The sequence below is a fragment of the Procambarus clarkii genome, chromosome 43 (assembly GCF_040958095.1).
Source record: "Procambarus clarkii isolate CNS0578487 chromosome 43, FALCON_Pclarkii_2.0, whole genome shotgun sequence".
Lineage (NCBI taxonomy): Eukaryota > Metazoa > Arthropoda > Malacostraca > Decapoda > Cambaridae > Procambarus > Procambarus clarkii.
This window is the reverse complement of record NC_091192.1, coordinates 7,108,964-7,129,190: the sequence shown is the minus strand read 5'-3', so window position 1 is coordinate 7,129,190 and position 20,227 is coordinate 7,108,964. Positions and strand designations below refer to the sequence as shown.

Genomic DNA, 20,227 nt, shown 5'->3' with positions numbered 1-20,227 from the left:
TTCTACCTCTCTGTTCATTTTTTTGTTTTAGTTTCTTACCATGTGGGGTTTGTTTTGTTATGCCTACCATTCTGGGTGCCTAATCCCGGTCGATGGCAGATAAGGAAAACCCCCAACCACAAGGGGGTTTTCTAGGGCCATTGCTCCCTGAAACCCCTCTGAAGGGGACAGGTTCTGGCACTGGCCCCTGGTAGGTTTGAACTCCATAACTAATGTCCCGGTCTAATAAATGTACATTGGCCCGATAAGCTCCAAGGAACAGTAGGAGCTCTCCACAGAAAAGTTTGATTGAAATTGAACAACTTTTAATTTACTGTAATCCGGCCCCTTAATTTATACAAAAATGCAAGATCTTGCATGAGGGACATAATAACCCACATCACAACTACCAAATTAATAACATTACCTTGCAGCAGATTGATGAAGAAAATAACCTTGGAGTCAAAATCCACCATTCACTGAAAGTTACACAGCTGGTAGGAGCAGCAGATACAAGCTAAACAAACCTAGGAATAATCAAACATACCTTAAACTTTAAGGAAAAGAAGGAAATTTTTCCAACCATAAAAATCTCTGGTGATTGGATTATTGTATCCAAGCATGGAAACCTCATCTTCAGAATAGTACAGCTGCTTTGGAGAATGTTTAACACCAGGCAACAAAAATCATTTCAGAATTCAGTCAACTCATTCCAGGAACAGTTGAAGGCCACAGGCTAACAACACTGAAAACCAGACATGACAGGGCTGATCTCATCAAAACTTGTAAAATAATTAACAATTTGGAGGATGTAGGTCCAGACATGTTGAGAAGGTCAGATGTAACACAAACAAGCAGCATCAGTTTCAAGCTCAATATGCCACAATACAGGACAGAAAACATGAGATGCCTTTTTCATCCTTAGGGGTATAAACCCATGGAACTGCCTACCCACCGAAAATGTAAACCCAAAACACAGCTGAATTTTAAAATCCAGCTCAATAAAATCAAGATAAATAGGGGAACCTCCGACAAGCCGCCAGCTTCCTGTCCTCGTTGTGGTCAACAGTGAGATAGTGGCCCTCAGGTAAATTCAGGTAAAAAATTCAGTGGTTAGTACAAAACTGAAAAAATAATTAAAATGAAACCAAAAAAGCTCACCTGTGTGGAAGTAGCATTTTGAGTACGAAGATGATTGAGAAGGGTGCTCACAGCAACATATGGGCGACAGAAGTGTGAGGTGCAGAAACATTTCTGAGGCAGAGAACTGTAACGAACACATTTGACACCTGCAATAGAAAGGAATCATGACAAAAGTGAATATGGAACTTCTGATAACATTTATTTGCATGGCATTGTTACTAGATTTTTAGCAAGAGATATACAGTACAGTACTTTGTACCAAACCTGATCTCCAGTATGTAGTAATTGACTTAGAATTGGTGTGATAGTTTGTCTAAAGTGAGATATTGTATAAAAAACAAGAGGTGTAAACATCTACACCTCTTGGAGGTTCATGGAGGCAGCAGTCAGCTGGTTTACTGGAGGTCTGCAATATCTCTCTGTCCTTAGTGGGCCAGCCAGAGGCTTAGGGCCCACACAGGAATATCCCTGCAAAAAAAAAAAAAAAATCTCTGCCCTGCAAAGTAGTTCCCTCCTATTTTCATTAACTATGGATAACCAGTAAAATATATGTAAATGTTTCATAAATGAAAAATGGAGGAAAGTGTGAAGTATGTAAAAAAAAAAACATGATGCTTCCCAACCCAACAACCAGAGGTAAGAAAAATAACAAACAAAGTCTAAGAAAAAAGAATCAAAATACCGAAGGAGACACCGTGAAACGAGAAGAGGAAAGAAAAGCAAGCACATGGTCCAAAAACCAGGCAGGCTCAGACAGCACGTGAGCAAGCCAGAGGTGAAATAAGGCACGAGAAAGCTTGCAAAATGGTGCCGAGGAAGTATCAACACAGAAAGCAAGCTGTAGCAGCTCCTCCAGCATAGCAAAATGCAAGGCAACAATATTCTGCATGAGATGTCGATCAAGAATAAGCCATGAAAGAAAGGAGAGCAACATGAGAGAAGAGAGATTTTCTAGTAAAAGAAAGAGGAAAAGAATGGTGAGAAATGTCCAAATTCTACCAACAACTTGGTCAAATGCTAGACAGGAGACAATGTGGCACCCTTACCAAAACCCCATATATTAACACCAAGTAAAACACCCAGCACTTCCACAAACATGGTTACATCCTTTTCTTTTGCTAACATACAAGGCATCAAGACACGCAAAACAAAGTTCACTATCTAACTGGTCTCCTAAATAAAGCAACTGCAAAGTTTGCAGTTTTGACTGAAACTCACATAAGAGACTTATGACAATTAGACATGGATACCAGAATTATTTTTTTTAGATGTGATAGAAAACATAGGAAAAAAATGTGACTCGACTTACGACCATGTCGTCGACTTACGACCATGTCGTCGACTTACGACCATGTCGTTGACTAACGACCTTTGTTGATACATGTTTGGGTCGATCGAGCACGTGTTCCTGATGGCATGGCCGACCCTGCCTCAGTTTACCAGAGACGTTCGCTCAGTGACGATCGTGCTTGTAAGGAATTTCAGTACTTTTGTGCATTTTTTTTAACATAAAAGTAATTATTATATATCATGCCATGGGTCCCAAGAAAGTCAGTGGTAAGGTTCAACCTAAAAAAACACATGTGAGGATGACAATAGAGGAAAAAAAGAGATAATTCATAAACATGAAAATGGTATGAGGGTTGTTGATGTAGAGTGGAGAATGTCCCTTCTTCATTTATTAAAAAAATGTGTGCAGTATGGAAAGAATTGCAAAGTTTTGCTGAAAAGTGTCGCCCAAATCAAGCTGTAGCAGGCCGTTGTGGTAATCTTTTTTATGACAATGTGATGTCTCACTTCAGACAAGTGTTACAATGTAGGAAAATATAAGTCTTGCCAGACAGCTTTTTAGTGAGAAAAACAAGCAGTGAGCCACAAGCAGGTCCTAGTGTTATGCAGGCAAAATGTGCCAGAGAGTGTACCCCCAGAGAAGTCATCACTGCCTGATGTTATAATGGAAGGGGACTCCCCTTCCAAATACTAACACCTCTTCTCCTCCCCTCCTCACTGTCTTCCCATACGCCAACAAGAGTCCTAATTCAAGGTAAGATATACATATGTACTGTATTGTAGTGTTATTCGGTATAAAATGTATCTAAGTTAATATTTTTGAGGGTGTGGAACGAATTCATTCAATTTACATTATTTCTTAGGGGAAAATTTGTTTCAACTTATGAATTTTTGACTTATGACCTGTCTCTGGGAACAAATTAAATTAAACCTTACAAATTGATCTTTTCCTATAATCTTTTCAATACTACCTTATGCTTTACAAGCTTGGCTACATACAACCTACAAGTACTAAAGCCAAGGGTGTACGTGAGTGTGTTATTTGCAAGCACATTGAATGAAGAAACAGGAAGCGAAAATTTATCTGTACCTGGTGCACTGAGAGCAAAGTCGTGCTGTGTACCATGGACTACTTCGTTGATTATTACTCACTTCCGAAGTACTGAGTGTGTAATACAGTGTGTTACTGTGTAAATAGTGTGTGAAACTGTACATATTGTAATTTTTTGTGATTTTTTAACAGGTAATATTGCGACAATAAACATTTATTGTGGACACATTACTGACACATGTATCACAGTTCCATGGAACATTATGAATGTTCTACTGTATACATATTGTAAAGGACACAAATATGCATCATATACGATAAAAAACAAATAAAACCGCATCGGAAATACATAAAACAAATAATTAAAAATATATTTGTGGCAACACCCGGTGCTTGAATGGCCCACGCAACCGTGTCTGGGCGAGTCACACACGGGGGACCAGGCCCTGATGACGTCACAGCGCATCTTGTCCACGTCCCTACAGCCAAAGTAAGTGGAATTTGGTACTTATTTTTACATAGACATGTTCAGGGAAGGGAATTTATCATTTTACAAAGAAAAAATAATTTTTTGGGAACACTTCATATCATGCGCACCGGGGGAATTTCTCAATAAACTCCGCGCAGCACGGTGGTTAATCATGGAAAACAAAAATAAAATATTGTATGTGACATACTTTAGTCGTGATGGACCTAAAAAGTTGAGCAAATTATGGGCGCTGAGCGATGATGTGCTCAGGGACACTCGCCCCCACCTCCCCATGGGGCGGTAGTTGCCGCGAATATAATTTCTCACAATTATTTCAATGTCTCTCATTTGCTTCTGTTTTTTTTGCTGTAATATTATTCAAAAGTGTGTAATTTGAAGAATTTATATAGTTCAGTGTGTGAAACATCGTTATGCTCAAAATTATAGAGCTCATATATGTGACATGTATATCATATTCTAAGATCAATCAAACAGTGTTTTTGCTGTTATTACACTGTATATATACATTACTAAAGAGGCACCCTTCTTGAGCCCGGATGGGCACATGTATAAGCAAGTAGATGGGGTCGCCATGGGTTCTCCCCTAGGTGTCCTGTTTGCGAACTTCTACATGGGTACCATCGAACAAAAGGTCTTAGTCGACATGAACTTGAAACCGGCCATATACTGCAGGTATGTTGACGACATTTTTACACAGGTACCTGATGTCAGACATCTGCAGGAGCTGAAGGAGGCATTTGAGCGGAATTCTGTGTTGCGTTTCACTTACGAGATGGAGAAGGATGGGAAGCTGCCCTTTCTAGATGTAACAGTCATGGAGAGTAGCAGAGGTTTCCACACTGCAGTCAACACTAAGGAAACAAACATAGGAATGTGCCTCAATGCCAACAGTGACTGCCCAGACAGGTACAAGAGGAGTGTCGTTAACGCTTATGTCGACCGTGCTCTCAGCCACAGCTCAGGATGGAAGCAAGTCGATGAAGAACTCTGTAGGGTAAGGCAGGTCCTAGTCAACAACGGCTTCTACAATGGTTTCGTTGAAGACATCATAAGAAGGAAGGTGAAACGCCATGCAACCTCTGAAGAGACAACTAACACAACACCTGTACCCCCTATTAGACTATTTTACAGGAACTTCTTTTCCTCAGCTCATAAAATGGAGGAAAGGGTCCTGAAAGATATTGTTAATAGAAACGTTATCCCTACAGACAAAAATCAGAAGATACAATTGACGATCTACTATAAAACCAAGAAAACGACCAACCTACTCATGAGAAACTCTCCAGACACAAAGCAGAACACTTTAAAAGAGACCAATGTCGTCTATGCCTTCAAATGCCCACTTGGGGACTGTAAGCCTCAAAGAATTCAGTATATAGGCAAGACAACAACATCTCTTTTCAGGCGATTAATGATGCATAAGCAACAGGGCTCCATTAAGGAACATATAATCTCTTCCCACAACCAGACAATCACCACAGAAGTCTTAACAAAAAACAGGGAAATCATCGATAGATACAGCTTTAGCAGGTGGCTTGATATCTGTGAGGCACTACACATTAAGAAGTCGACACCAGCAATCAACAGCCAATTAATGCACAACTATATTCTACCCACTTCAAAACTTCGTACCAATATAGAAGCATCAAGAAATATGGGCCAATAGGCCCTTTGCAGTTACTTCCACTCTTCCCTTTAACTTACAAAATATTATACCCATTGTTTCGTGTTCTGTCTTGTGTTGAAAGTTTGTTTTCACCTCATCCAAAACTGTTGTAACATATCACCTCACTCAAATGCAGGTAAAAAATCGAAGATGTTTAAGCTCTGTTCAGTTATAGTTGTGTGTGTGTAAACTAAGGTCTTTGAAAATGTAATAAGTTTTACGAAACGCGCTCAAGTGTCGCGTCAGACTAGAAATAAAAATGAATTTTGGAGAATTGATTTTTCAGTTACCATCAACAGTGAAAAAAATATAAGAAACATTGAGAAAATTCGTGTTAGAATTATTAATCTTACTTTTTTGGTCATATTTAATAATATATACATTGTATATACCTATCTACATTTTTGTGCACCATAATGAACCACAAAGATCATGTGTTGAGAGCTTATATACACTCAACAACAATCCAAGGTCAGTCTAGCAACCTACAGAGGAGTGTGGCAAAGACTGCCCCAAATACATTTTACATAATTATTTCAGTGTCTGTGAATGGTTTATACCTAGTTTTTTGCAGTAATATTATTCAATAATGTGGATATGTGGAATTTATATAGTTAAATGTGTGGAACACTGCTATTCTAAAAAATATGGGGCTCATATATGATGACACAATATTATATTCTAAGATCAACCAAACAGTGTTCCTGTTGTTATTACATTATATATGTACATTATATATCACTATCAACATTAATATGCACTGTAACAAACTAATAAACAGTTCTGGTGGGTGTGGTGATGAAATCAAAACACAGCATCGTGCCACAGATGAAGCCAGCAGTCACATGATGCAACACAATGCCTCCAATATTTTACACATCTCACTATGACTAGCTACAAAACTGTTGTTAATATCACATTTCACAAAATCCCAAATATGAATCCATTTCCATAAGGAAATGAACAATAGTGAAGGAACATAAGATCGTTTCATGATGCATAGATGCAGGAAACAATGGCTGGGTGCTGTGTTTGTACCTCATGCTGTAAATATCATAGCTGACATTTTATTCACTGATATCTGAACATTGTACATAGTCTTTATCACAATCAGGATCATCTATGACACTATCAGTGCAAAATAATTTAAGTTATCTATTTTATTCATTATTACTATGTGGTGCTCTGGCCCCTCGCTACACAGCAGTGCGGTGAGCTCCTGCTGCATGTGCCAGCCTTGGTTGCTCTCTCAGTACTAAGGCTCTCACAGCCAGCACAGATGCTAACAATTTTTTTTCTAGATGGCGTCGGTTTACAAGAGTCATGAGGTAAATGATGTAAGCCCCTTCGTGTATCTACAGGACTTTTGAATCGCTCCCTATACCTAAAAGCACCATATGGTGCTCTGTGCACCCCCTGATCGGGTGCCTTAAGGCACTCTGTGCAGTGCAGTGCTTAAAAACCAACTTACAAAAACAGAATAGCACTCAGAAAACCTCACAAAACCCTGCCCCACAAATATCATCTTGCTTGGCAACTTCAACTTACAGTACCTAAAATGAAAAAAGGTGGCAAATGCCACATATGGCAGTTATATCAGAGAATCCCAGGAAGCAGTTTAAGAGAACATACAGATGGCCTCTTGCAAAATGCGTGACAGATTTGCCTGAAACCAGCAAATAGTATAACCAACTAGGAAAGAAAACACCTTGGATTTTATTTTTACAAACAATGATGAACTGACTTGGGACATACTGATTACAAATACATGTTAACCTCAGATCATAACTTATTTAAATTTCAAAACTGCATGGGCAATAGACCTGTACAGCCAGTCTCAAATCCAAGAGGAGTAGAATTCAGCAAATTCAATTTCAATAACAAACAGATTAACTGGGAATCAATAAACCAATTCCTCAAAGAAATATGCTGGGAAAGAAAGCTAGATAATGCAAACTTAAACCAGTGCCTTGAGAAAATAGACACAGTAGCACTAGAAATGTATGCAGGTCACATACCACTAAGGAGAAAGAACTCTAGAACTCTATGGTTGATGTGACCCCAGTCGATGATAACCATCACAGCATATTGCTTCAGGAAATCACCAGGACTCACCCAGAAATTGGCCTTTAATTACATTCAATGCTGGTTTTTAGATCCAGATAAATGTAGTCAATCCAACCATCTCTTACCTGTAAAATCTCTGTGGTTCTAATATAAAAACTAAGTATGGTAGATTTGTTACATGTGATCTTCCTAATCGAAAAAATACTGTCTGCAATAATATAATTTCTCTCCACATTTTAATTATTCGATCATATATACTCTGAACCATATTCATTCATAATTTAATGACAGACAGCCTTGGTGATGAAGTTATCAATGATATAACCTCCCCAACTCTACCAATAACGGGATCTGATCTGCTGAAAGAGATGGAGCCATGGAAAATGCCCCGGGTTCAGACACCGAGCAAGCAGCGCCTGAAACCAAGGCTGGACCAGCCACCAAGGGGCCACTAGGATGACTCTCCCGTGGTAAGACACCAACTGAGCTAGAACCCAAAGCAACAGCTGGACTGGGAGGAAGAGGTACAGGAAACCCCACCTCGACCAGTCCTGCTGAAAGGGGTCCACTGTGAAGGCTCCGCAGTCATGGAGGGGCGCTGCATTTATCGGGAGACACACAGACCACACCGACACGAAGAGGTCCACTTTCGGAAGCCCTTACCTTCGGCAGAGTCAACTGAAGGAGTAGGTGTGAACCATCCATTCCGTGGACAGGGAAATAATCCAAGACAAGCTGTTTACCAGGATGTTGGACACCCTCCAACTATGAACTGCACAGAGAGCCAAATCCTGAGAAACCAGCAGACGAGCCACTTGAAGCGACTAGCCCCAAATGAAGCTCTTGCTGCTGAATCTCTTCCAGCGAGGGGACCTTACAAAGCGATCTTTTCAAGACTACCATACAAATTGATCTTTTCCTATAATCTTTTCAAGACTACCTTACATTTCACAAGCTTGGCTACATATCACCTACAGGTACTAAAGCCAAGGGTGTATGTGAGTATGTTATTTGCAAACACTCAGAATGAAGAAACAGGAAGCAAAAATCTACCTGTACCTGGTGCAACGAGAGTGAAGTCTCGCTGTGTACCATGGACTGCTTCATTGATTATCACTCACTTCCTAAGTACTGTATTGAGTGTGTAATACAGAGTGTGTTACTGTGTAAATAGTGTGTGAAACTGTACATAGTGTAATTTTAGTGAATTTTTAACAAGTAATATTGACAATAAACATTAATTGTGGACACATTATCGACATATGTATCACAGTTCCATTGAGCATTATGAACGTTTTACTGTATACATACTGTAAAGGACACAAATATGCATCATATTCGATAAAAAAAAAAAACGCATTTAAATAAATAGAACAAATAAATGAAAATATATTTGTGGCAATTTGCGGTGCTTGAATGGCATGTGTGACCGCCTCTGGGAGCTTCACGCACGGGTGACCAGCCCGTGATGAGCCCTTCTCCATGTCCCCACAGCCAAAGTAAGTGGAATTTTTTAATTTTTTTTAACATGTACGTGTTCACGGAAGGGAATTTATCATTTTACAAAGATAAAAAAAATTGCAAACACTTCATTTTAACCGCACAGGGGGAATGTCACAATAAACTCGGCGCATCACAGTAGTTAAGGACCTGTCCGAAATGCAATGCATGGTAGTGGCTTTGCAAGAATGTAAAAACCTCAATGATAAGTACTCTCATAAACCCAATGTACCTTCTTGTATATAAGTAAATAAATAAATAAATAAATATATATATATATATATATATATAAATAAATAAATAAATAAATAAATAAATAAATAAATAAATAAATATATTATTATTATTACTATTTTCCACATATCGGCCAAGATTCCTGTAAACAAAAATGATTGGAAAATAAATTGAAGTGAAGTGCTAAGCTCAGATGATCATTCTCTCAGAATATTTTTCCAAGGTGAAACCTTATCTGGACCAAGTGCTTTGTTCCTACTTGGCTCCTTGACTATTTTTCCACTTCGTCTCAAGACACCTCTATGTACTCAATTTTATTATCTGTAATTTGTATTGTGTCAGGTTGTCTGAAAACTTCATTTTTCACAAAGAAACTTTGGAACTGATCATTTAGTGTAGCACACACTTCCTTTTCATTCATGAAGGCCACTGTAGATAGTAACCCTCAGGTAAATTTAGGTAATTCCCAACATCCATTCTCTAATTATCACAGTCCATGCATTAACTTTCCAACAATCTCTTCCTTCCCCTCTGCACATTCAATTACTACATTAATCTACTTGATTAACATTTACTTAGTCATTAATTATTATAAGCTTTACTACTTACCCTCCACCAGATAGCCCTCAGCTGTGTGAGTGTTGAAGATGCAGGATACATTGAGTTTCTCAGCTGTTATGGAATGAGTTGCCTGTCCATCACGCTCACGTTCCCATACAAGAAAACTTTCCTTGTTTTGCTCATCGATCACCTCTAATGTTAAATCATATTTCTGGGGAAAGAAAATGGATAGAATACATAAATTATATTCAATAAACATTAGAGAAAGAGGGAGTGAAAAATAAGAAGAGGGGGAACAAGTTCCTCAAGATTGCATACACCAACATAGATGGAGTAAGATCAAAGATACTGGAGTTAAGTGATATAATACAGCTGCAGACACCAGACATTGTTGCACTCACGGAGACAAAACTTGAAGATGCTATTTTAAATGAGGTCATATTCCCAAGGGGCTACTCAATTTGGAGACGGGACAGAAAAATCAGGAAAGGCGGTGGCGTTGCTGTGCTGGTGAAAGAACACCTAAAGGTGAACGAAATAATGACTGCCAATCCACAAGAAGTTGACATAATAGCACTAGAGATCAGCCATGAGGATGATAAACTAATGATCATAAATGTATATAGTCCACCGCTAAACAGCACATGGTCAAAGGAGGAGCTAGATAGTAAAGGAGAAGGTCTTATGACAATAATGAGAGAGATCATAGCGAGAGCGGATAACGATAGTTCACGACTGTTGATAGTCGGTGACTTCAACTTGAAATCCATAGACTGGGAAGCATGTGAAGCTAAAACAGAAGATTTCTGGACCTGTAAATTTGTAGACCTCATCCTGGAAACATTCTTGTATCAACATGTTAAACAAGCTATGAGGATGAGGGAAAGGGACGTTCCCTCCATGCTAGATTTGATATTTACCAGGAAGGAGGAAGAAATATTTGACATTCAGTACCTTCCTCCCTTGGGTAAGAGTGACCATGTCTTTTTGGGAATAAAGTATGCAATGCGTTATAATCTGGAAGAAAATATGACAGTCGATGCAATTAAAAAACCTGACTTTAGGAGAGGACATTATGGCAACCTTAGAAAAATTTTTAGTGAGTATAATTGGACAGACTTCTTGCTAGGCAAGGAAGTGAATGAGATGTATGTCAGGTTTTGTGAAATATATGATAAAGGCACAAAAAAATTTATACCAAAACAGAGAAGCAGAACTAGGAAACAGGATTGGTTCAACAGAAAGTGAGAGAGGGCCAGAGACCAAAAGACACAAAAATGGAATCAATACAGGAAGAGGCCGAACCCCCAAACATACCAGCGATACAAAGATGCGAGAAACAACTACACGGCAGTGAGGAGAGAGGCAGAAAGAAATTTTGAAAAAGGAATTGCAGACAAATGTAAAACAGAACCAGGTCTATTCTATAAATTCATAAACAACAAATTGCACGTAAAGGATAATATTCAGAGGTTGAAAATGGGAAATAGATTCACGGAAAATGAAAAGGAAATGTGCGAAACATTAAACGAAAAGTTCCAAAGTGTGTTTGTACAAAATGAAATCTTCAGGGAACCAGATACAACAAGAATTCCCGAGAACAACATAGAGCACATAGAGGTATCTAGAGACGAAGTGGAAAAAATGCTCAAGGAGCTAAAAAAGAACAAAGCAGTTGGTCCAGATGGAGTTTCACCATGGGTTCTGAGAGAATGTGCACCTGAACTGATTTTTCAGGCATACCTGTTTACAGGAGTTGTAGCTGATGTGTGGAAAAAGGCTAACATAGTTCCAATCTACAAAAGTGGCAGCAGGGAAGACCCCCTCAATTATAGACCTGTATCATTGACAAGTGTAATAGTGAAAGTATTGGAAAAACTAATCAAAACTAAATGGGTAGAACACCTGGAGAGAAATGATATAATATCAAACAGACAGTATGGTTTTCGATCTGGAAGATCCTGTGTATTGAATTTACTCAGTTTCTATGATCGAGCCACAGAGATATTACAGGAAAGAGATGGCTGGGTTGACTGCATCTATCTGGACCTAAAAAAGGCTTTCGACAGAGTTCCACATAAGAGGTTGTTCTGGAAACTGGAAAATATTAGAGGGGTGACAGGTAAGCTTCTAACATGGATGAAAAATTTTCTGACTGATAGAAAAATGAGGGCAGTAATCAGAGGCAATGTATCGGAATGGAGAAATGTCACAAGTGGAGTACCACAGGGTTCAGTTCTTGCACCAGTGATGTTTATTGTCTACATAAATGATCTACCAGTTGGTATACAGAATTATATGAACATGTTTGCAGATGATGCTAAGATAATAGGAAGGATAAGAAATTTAGATGATTGTCATGCCCTTCAAGAAGACCTGGACAAAATAAGTATATGGAGCACCACTTGGCAAATGGAATTTAATGTTAATAAATGTCATGTTATGGAATGTGGAATAGGAGAACATAGACCCCACACAACGTATATATTATGTGAGAAATCTTTAAAGAATTCTGATAAAGAAAGAGATCTAGGGGTGGTTCTAGATAGAAAACTATCACCCGAGGACCACACAAAGAATATTGTGCAAGGAGCCTATGCATGCTTTCTAACTTCAGAATTGCTTTTAAATACATGGATGGCGATATACTAAAGAAATTGTTCATGACTTTTGTTAGGCCAAAGCTAGAATATGCAGCTGTTGTGTGGTGCCCATATCTTAAGAAGCACATCAACAAACTGGAAAAGGTGCAAAGACATGCTACTAAGTGGCTCCCAGAACTGAAGGGCAAGAGCTACGAGGAGAGGTTAGAAGCATTAAATATGCCAAAACTATTAGACAGAAGAAAAAGAGGTGATATGATCACTACGTACAAAATAGTAACAGGAATTAATAAAATCGACAGAGAAGACTTCCTGAGACCTGGAACTTCAAGAACAAGAGGTCATAGATTTAAACTAGCTAAACACAGATGCCGAAGAAATATAAGAAAATTCACCTTCGCAAATAGAGTGGTAGACGGTTGGAACAAGTTAAGTGAGAAGGCGGTGGAGGCCAAGACCGTCAGTAATTTCAAAGCGTTATATGACAAAGAGTGCTGGGAAGACGGGACACCACGAGTGTAGCTCTCATTCTGTAACTACACTTAGGTAATTACCTGTTTTGCATCTGTCATGCTGCCTGTTGGGTCAATGACACCTTTGACCCAGAGTCTTGCGAGTCGAGTTCCTTGTTCATACTCCAGTTTACCCATTCCACTGATATTGATGTTTGGGTACAGACGACTTCGACGTTGCATGCAAGGTGTTGGTTGCTGTAGCGCACTAGGTTGGTTGCTCACCCGGGATGCCCCAAGGCAGTCCCGTTTGGGTTATAGGGACCCGGACTTGGGGAAGTTAGTCGCTTCGATTTTGGTTTCATCTGCGCTCCCCAAGTCCTTCTCCAGTTGGTGTTTATCCTTCTCTACCCCAACCCCCTGCTCCCGGCTCTCAAACATCTGAGGGTTTCAGAGTCGGGGCAGGGTTTAGATGGCTCTGGATGGATGAAGGATGGCTCTGCCTCGAATCCTGGTGTGGAGGATTCTGGGGCTGGTGAGGAGTTGACTTGGGGGGCCTGGGCCTCATTTGACCCCACTTCGGTGGTGGTACCCTCATTGCGGGGCTTGTTGTTGCAGGGGGGAGGGGTTTTCTTAACCCCCTTTTCCTGTATGAGTATGATTTTGGGTTCGGCTCCTCCCTGGGTTCGGTTCCGAGTTCCCTTGGGTTCTTCAGTTCCTTCTTTCCGGAGGTTTTCAACTTCTCGAATCTCACCAGGGAGGTTCGAGAGGCTCTTGCAGCAGATTCCGTGTCAGTGATGGATCCGTTTTCTTTTGAGTTCGGTTCTACTTTCGCCTATTGGGTGTGTTACGAGGTACTGGTCTTCCTGGCTGGCAGACTGCCCTTTCATTTCATTGGGGGCGTGGCATGGGTTTTGTCGGACTTGCACGTTTGAGTGGCAGGAGACTTCTTCTGTTAAGCAAGTATACCTGGGGAAGCCGAGTTTGAGCGCCTTACTGCGTGCTTGTTTGCCCGTTCTTCCTTGGGATGTTGGCATTGTGCAGCTGCATGTGCACATTTTCCCCCCTTTCGGCTTCCTTGATAGCTGAGGATTTGCGTGCCCATGGCTATTTGGCCTCGGTCTTGCGTTTCTTCTATTTTCTTGAGCTATCCTCAGACTGGCTTGAGGAGGATGTGGAGGCGCTGGGTGTCAGGTCTTCATCCGGTGTGCTTGTCTTGGTGGCTCGAGCATCGGCTGCCTTGTTAAAGTTGTATATGTTGGGCTGGTTGTTATAAAGTTGTAAAGGCTGGGGCTTAATGCTCACCAGGCTGGCCAGGGGCGATGAGCTCCGTCCTTCTGTCGGGCTCACAGCACGGTGCAGGAGTTCGAGGCAGTTTGCCTGTTGCTTCAGAGGGTCCGGGTCTCTCAGGGTTCAACAATCAGGCTCCATTCAGACTGTACTCAGGTGGTTCATTGCTTAAGCTGCAAGGGTTCTCTTCAGTCCTTGGCTCTTTGGGACTAGTCGCTTCAAGTGACTCGTCAGCTGGATTCTCGGGGTTTTGGCTCTCAGTGCGGTTCAGGCCCCAGGAGGTGTCCAACGTCTTCACGGACGGCCTGTCTCGGTTCATTTCCCTGTCCATGGAATGGGCGGGCAACACCAACATCTTCGGTTGGCTCTGCCAGACATACAGACTCCTGGATGTGGGCCCCTACATGTTGGCGTGGTTCCAGCATCTTTCCGTGTATGTATCGCCCTTCTCTGATTGCGAAGCCGTCACTGTGGACGCTTTTTGGCAGGACTGGACGAGGTGGGGTTACCTGTGCCTCTTTCCCCCGGTCCAGCTGTTGCTTTGGGTCCTGGCTCAGTTGGAGACTTACCAGGGGAGAGTAGTTCTGTTGGCCCCTTGGTGACCAGCTCAGCCTTGGTTTCAGGCGCGGCTTGCTCGGTGTCTGAACCCAAGGTGTTTTCTGTGGCTCCGCCACTTTCAGCAGATCCGGTTGGTCTGGTACATGGCTGGTTTGATCTACTCATATGCTCTTCGTGTCTGGTCTTCTTGACATGGGTGTATCACCAATTGTATGGTGATCGGGTGGCTTCGTTGATTGTGTCCCACCTGTAAGCTTCGTCTCGGCAACAGTATGAAGTTTCCTGGTGTTCTTTTCATCATTTTCTCTCCCTTAGTAGGTTGTCGTCTATTTCAGATCGAGTTGTTTTGTCCTTTCTTTCTTGGCTTTTTCAGGACCATTATTTGATGCCTAATGCCTTTCGCCTCACATCATGCGGTGCTGGTAGAGCCGTTGCAGCTTGCGTTTGGGGTGGATGTTACTTCTGCTCTGTTCTACAAGTTTTCTCATACTTTGTTTCACCTACGGCCTGCTCATGCATCGCCTGAGCCATCCTGGTCCTTGGACCAGGTGTCTCTTTTCTCTCTTCCCCCTAGGTTTGTGGTGGCCCCTTCAGTTCAGGACTGTTTTTCTAAGGCTCCTTTCCTGTTGGCATTGGCCTCTTGGGGTCGGGTCGAGGAGTTTCATGCTCTCCTCCAGAGCAGGGGTTTCTGCTATTTTGGTTCTGGTGGTAGGTTTGTTTGGCTGCAGCCATCTCCTCCTTTTCTGACAAAGGACGAGTCAGTGGCTTTCCAAAGGGGCCCTTAGGTCGTTGATGCTTTTTTTGGTCAGGACCGGGGTTCATCATGTGTTGTGTCCAGTTGCGGCTTTTCGCCATTACCTGCACGCCACAGCCTCTGTGGCCGGGGGATGCACTTTGGATTGAATCCGGTCTCCCTCATTTTCTGTTCCAGGGCTCAGGTCTCCCAGGTCATACACAGGGTCATTTGGTCCAGCCAGCCTGCAGTCTATCCTTGTGCCTTGTGCCCATGATGTTTGTGAGGCTACTGCTTTGGCTGCCATCTTTGGTAACATGTCTTGGGGTGACACTCGGGCATGAGGGTTTTGGAGGTCGAACAGGGTCCTGGCCGTCCATTACCTGGTCAACGTTCCTGGCCCTAGTCGGGCGTGTCGCTTTGGGTTGCAGGTTGCAGCCAGTTGTCTCCACTTTGAGTGGAGAAGCAAGTGGCGACCACATCCCAGTTAAGTCCCTCTTGTTTCTTTTCTTAGGTTAGGTAGCTCTGGGGAGCTGAAAGGGCTCCCCACAGAAAACCAGCAATGAATGTAATGAAATACCATTTTCTGGGCGAGCCCCGGAGGCTCCCTGACACCCTCCCTTCTTCGGTCGTCAGTTTTTGCATTTTTTGAAGCTCTGCCTACAAACTGAATGGTGGAGCAGCTAACATGGAGGGTCATGGGCACCCACCCCCCTCCCAGGGGTGGGGGGCTAGGGTGGGGCTGCACGAACTAGCGGCACGATGACGGGGGTGTGATGTTTGCTTGTATGTTTGTTTTAAAATTTGGGAGTTCTGTTTCTTTGTTCGTCTTTGGTAGCATATAAATTTTTTTTACCATGTGGGATACGTTTTGTTACGCCTACCTTTTTAGGTGCCAAAACCAGGTCGATGGCAGACATGGAATGCTTCCAAATACATGGGGATTACCATAGGCCATTGCTCCTTGTACCACTTTGAGGGGGGGCCAGGTTCTGGCTCATGGTCCCTGGTAGGTAAGAACTCTAATCGACTGACACCACAGTTGCACAATGTTCTTTATGCAGACCATAGGTGATAGTTTTTTTTATCTAGAACCACCCCTAGATCTCTCTATCAGAATTTTTTAAAGCTTTTTCATATAATTTGTAGTTTGTGTGATCTATTTTCTCCTACTGTATTCCACATTCCATAACATGGCATTTATTCACATTAAATTCCATGTACCAAGTGGTGTTCCATACACTTATTTTGTTCAGGTCATCTTAAAGGGTATTTTACCTAAGAGCCACTAACAGTAGTGGCCTTGATGAGGACAGCAAGCCGGCAGCTTGCCAAAGGTTGCCTTGATAATCTTTTCCATTTGTACTTTAAAAGTTACCAGTTTTGGCAGTTACGGCTTCAGCAGGTAGGCGGTTCCATGGGTTAATAACCCTGTCTGTGAAAAAACATCTGTTGTTTTGGAGGTGCCTTTTTCTCCAAGCCTTCTTCTCCTGGTAATTAACCCATTTAGTTTTAATTATTTTTTCCAATATTTTGACTATTACACTTGAGGGAGGGGGGGGGGTCTTCCCTGCTACCACTTTTGTAGATTGGAACTATGTTAGCCTTTTTCCACACATCTGCTATGACTCTTGTACACAGGGATGCCTGAAAAATAAATTGAAGTGGAATGCTTAGCTCCGATGCACATTCTCTCAGAAACCATGGTGAAACTCCATCTGGGCCAACTGCTTTGTTCTTACTTTTGTGTAATTACCTAAGTGTAATTTCAGGAAGAGAGCTGTGATCATGGTGTTCTATCTTCCATCATAACATGTTTTGAAGCTCCAGTAGTTTTGGCATCCACTATCCTCTCACATAATTTAGTCCATCTGTGTACAACTTAGTTTTTAAAGAGAATGCTTTCCTGTTCCCAAGATACATTTGCTCAATCAGCAAGATATCTTACACACTTAACTGACATAATTGCAGTTCAACTTGAAACTCACAGGCGGTAGCTGCGGGACAGGGGCAGATGGGCGTCTTGGTGGTGATGTAGATGATGGCACTGGAGTGGGCAATGGGCGAACTGGGTGCTGAGTTTTCCTAGTGGTGGGTGTGGAGGTGACTGTGGGTGTGTCCTTGTTGGTGGAGCCATCATCAGGTTCATCTGAGTAATAATAACTGCTGATAATATTTATTCTGTGAAAAAAAATGCAGTAATGAATGAATATAAGTATATCATTGCACTACAACATGTTTTCCAAGAACAACAGTCGTATTACACAAAATATTCCCTATATCATCACAAAGCAGCATCATTACATCTAGTACTAATACTATACCAAACACTTAACATTTAAATAATGCCAACAACATTTTACTTCACAGTAAAACATGTCATACTTGTTAAAGAACTGAGAGGCAATCTAAACAAGTTGACAAACTTATCCCAAGACAAATTCAAAGCTAGAAATAAAGAGAAGGAAGGTGATCAAGATAGTAAATGGGAAAATAAACTGACAAAGTGTTCTACATAGTATAGCTCAGTGGTCTACATCCTTGGCTCACAACTGAGGTTCCTGGGTTCAATACCTTGGCAGGACAGAGACAGTTGGTAATGTTTTCTTTCACCTTATACCTCTGTTCAACTAGAAGTAAACAGGTACCTGAGAATCTGGCAACAGTTGTGGGTTTCATCCTGGGTAAGATTATCAGTAGCTGGTTTCCTGCCTCTCAACTATGGGAAAATCATAAAGTGAACAATAATTAACCCTATAAATCTCCATAGACAATCATGAAAAAAAAGGACAATATACGGAAAAATATTATGAGAGAGTATGAAATAAGTAACAATCTAAATAAATTCATTAGTACCTCATCAGTTGCAGGCTATCAAGGTAAGTTCAGAAACTGATGAACAACTCACTGATGTACTGAAAAACCTGGTAGGGAAGGAGGGAGTCAGGGAACCACAGGGGCTCTACCAGAAACAGGCATTACATTTAACGCCGAGTTTCTGGCCGAGTCCTCCGGTGGCTCACTGAAGCAAACTAACCACAGAGAAGACAACAAGAGACTTACTAGGAAGGTAGAGGTGTGGCAAGTGCCAAGACAAAGGAGGAAAACTAGGCCAGGACACATGGTACAAAGCAACATTGACTGTGACCAGGAACATTAACCAAATACCGGGCTTACACTACCATGTTAAAACCAAAAAAACTCATGAGCACAAATATCAGCCTAAGATATGTTGGTAAAAACCACCACCAAGTTCAGTCCCTCAAGGTACCATACTTACCCTGGTACTTTCCTCATCCTTATATCAGACATAGACAAGAATACAAACTATAGTACTTTATCACCCTTTGCAGTCTTTCAATGGGTTACAGAAAACATTATGATGTGTAATGAGGGTACATTCCAGTAACTGCACAATGGAAAATCCTGTCTCACTTTCAGCTTTCCCCTCCACTCCCTCCCCTGGCTGTCTACGAAGCAGTTTAGGATTTTGGAGCTGGGTTGGGGTTTAACCTAACACCTGAGGATGCATTGCTATCTCAGGTGTTAGATGAGAACGATGTCTCTGCCCTGGAGCCTTCATGGAAGGCTTCTGGGGCTGAGGGGGAATCCAAGAAAGGTTCTTGTGTGCCTTTCAACATTACTTAGGCCTTGGTTCTCTCTGGAAGGGTGTTCTGCTTTTAGAAGGAATAGACCATTTTGTTTACCCTCCTCCCCCCCTTTTCATGTATGGGTGTGATCACTAAGCTGCTTCCCCATGGGCTCGATTTTGGGTCCCATTTGGTACCTCATTACTGTCGTATTTCCACATGTTTCTGTCTTTTCATATTTAACCTTTGGTAGCTCTCACAGACCTGTTTCAGTGCCTCCTGCAAAATCCAGTTCTCCTTTTACTGATGGACCTCGCCAATTTTGAGTTCAGGTCTGTTTTATTGGCTGAGGTGTGAGGGTTGGGATTCATCCAGGCTGGCTGACAACCTTCTTTTTACTTTGGGGCTTGGTCGGCATTCTGTCTAACCCACATGGGTTAGACAGAGTTATCATAGGAAGTTATCAGAGTTATCATGGGTTATCATAGGAAGAGTCATGGCCAGGTTCTGGCAACGACCAACGGAGTCCTGACAGTCTCCAGGTCCAGCCCTTATTAAGAATGTCTCCTTTTATCACCTGAGGACCACATTAAGAACATTGTGCAAGGAGCCTATGCTACACTTTCTAACTTCAGAATTGTTTTTAAATACATGGATGGAGAAATACTAAAGAAATTGTTCATGAGTTTTGTTAGACCAAAGCTGGAATATGCAGTGGTTGTATGGTGCCCATATCTTAAGAAGCACATCAACAAACTGGAAATGGTGCAAATTAGAAGACATTAACCACATCATTTCTTTATAAGGACAAATGAAAATCATATACATCACACAAGAGCTCACAGCTCATTAAGCCCTAATCTTGGACAGAAAACTGGAAAGGCTTAATTTTTCACCCATAATGAAGGAACCTTAGACAAACCACTGACTTCTTGTCCCTGTCCAGCAGGGGGTGGGGGGAACAGGATGAACAACACGAACTGGGGAAGGACCTGGCAGCGCGGACGTAACTAAAGTCGA

General features: G+C 41.6%; 1 protein-coding gene across 3 annotated transcripts in view; it reads right to left on the bottom strand.

Moving 5' to 3' along the window:
- The window catches only part of LOC123755738 (uncharacterized), a 136,331-nt gene that overhangs the window by 92,161 nt on the left and 23,943 nt on the right, over positions 1–20,227 (bottom strand). For all 3 annotated transcript variants that reach the window (XM_045738483.2, XM_045738487.2, XM_069300016.1), the window contains exons 3-5: positions 17,606–17,766; positions 10,030–10,192; positions 1,141–1,268 (exon numbers count right to left, since the gene is read on the bottom strand). In XM_045738483.2, the coding sequence (XP_045594439.1) occupies positions 1,141–1,268; positions 10,030–10,192; positions 17,606–17,766 (452 nt within the window). The remainder of the gene's footprint in view (positions 1–1,140; positions 1,269–10,029; positions 10,193–17,605; positions 17,767–20,227) is intronic.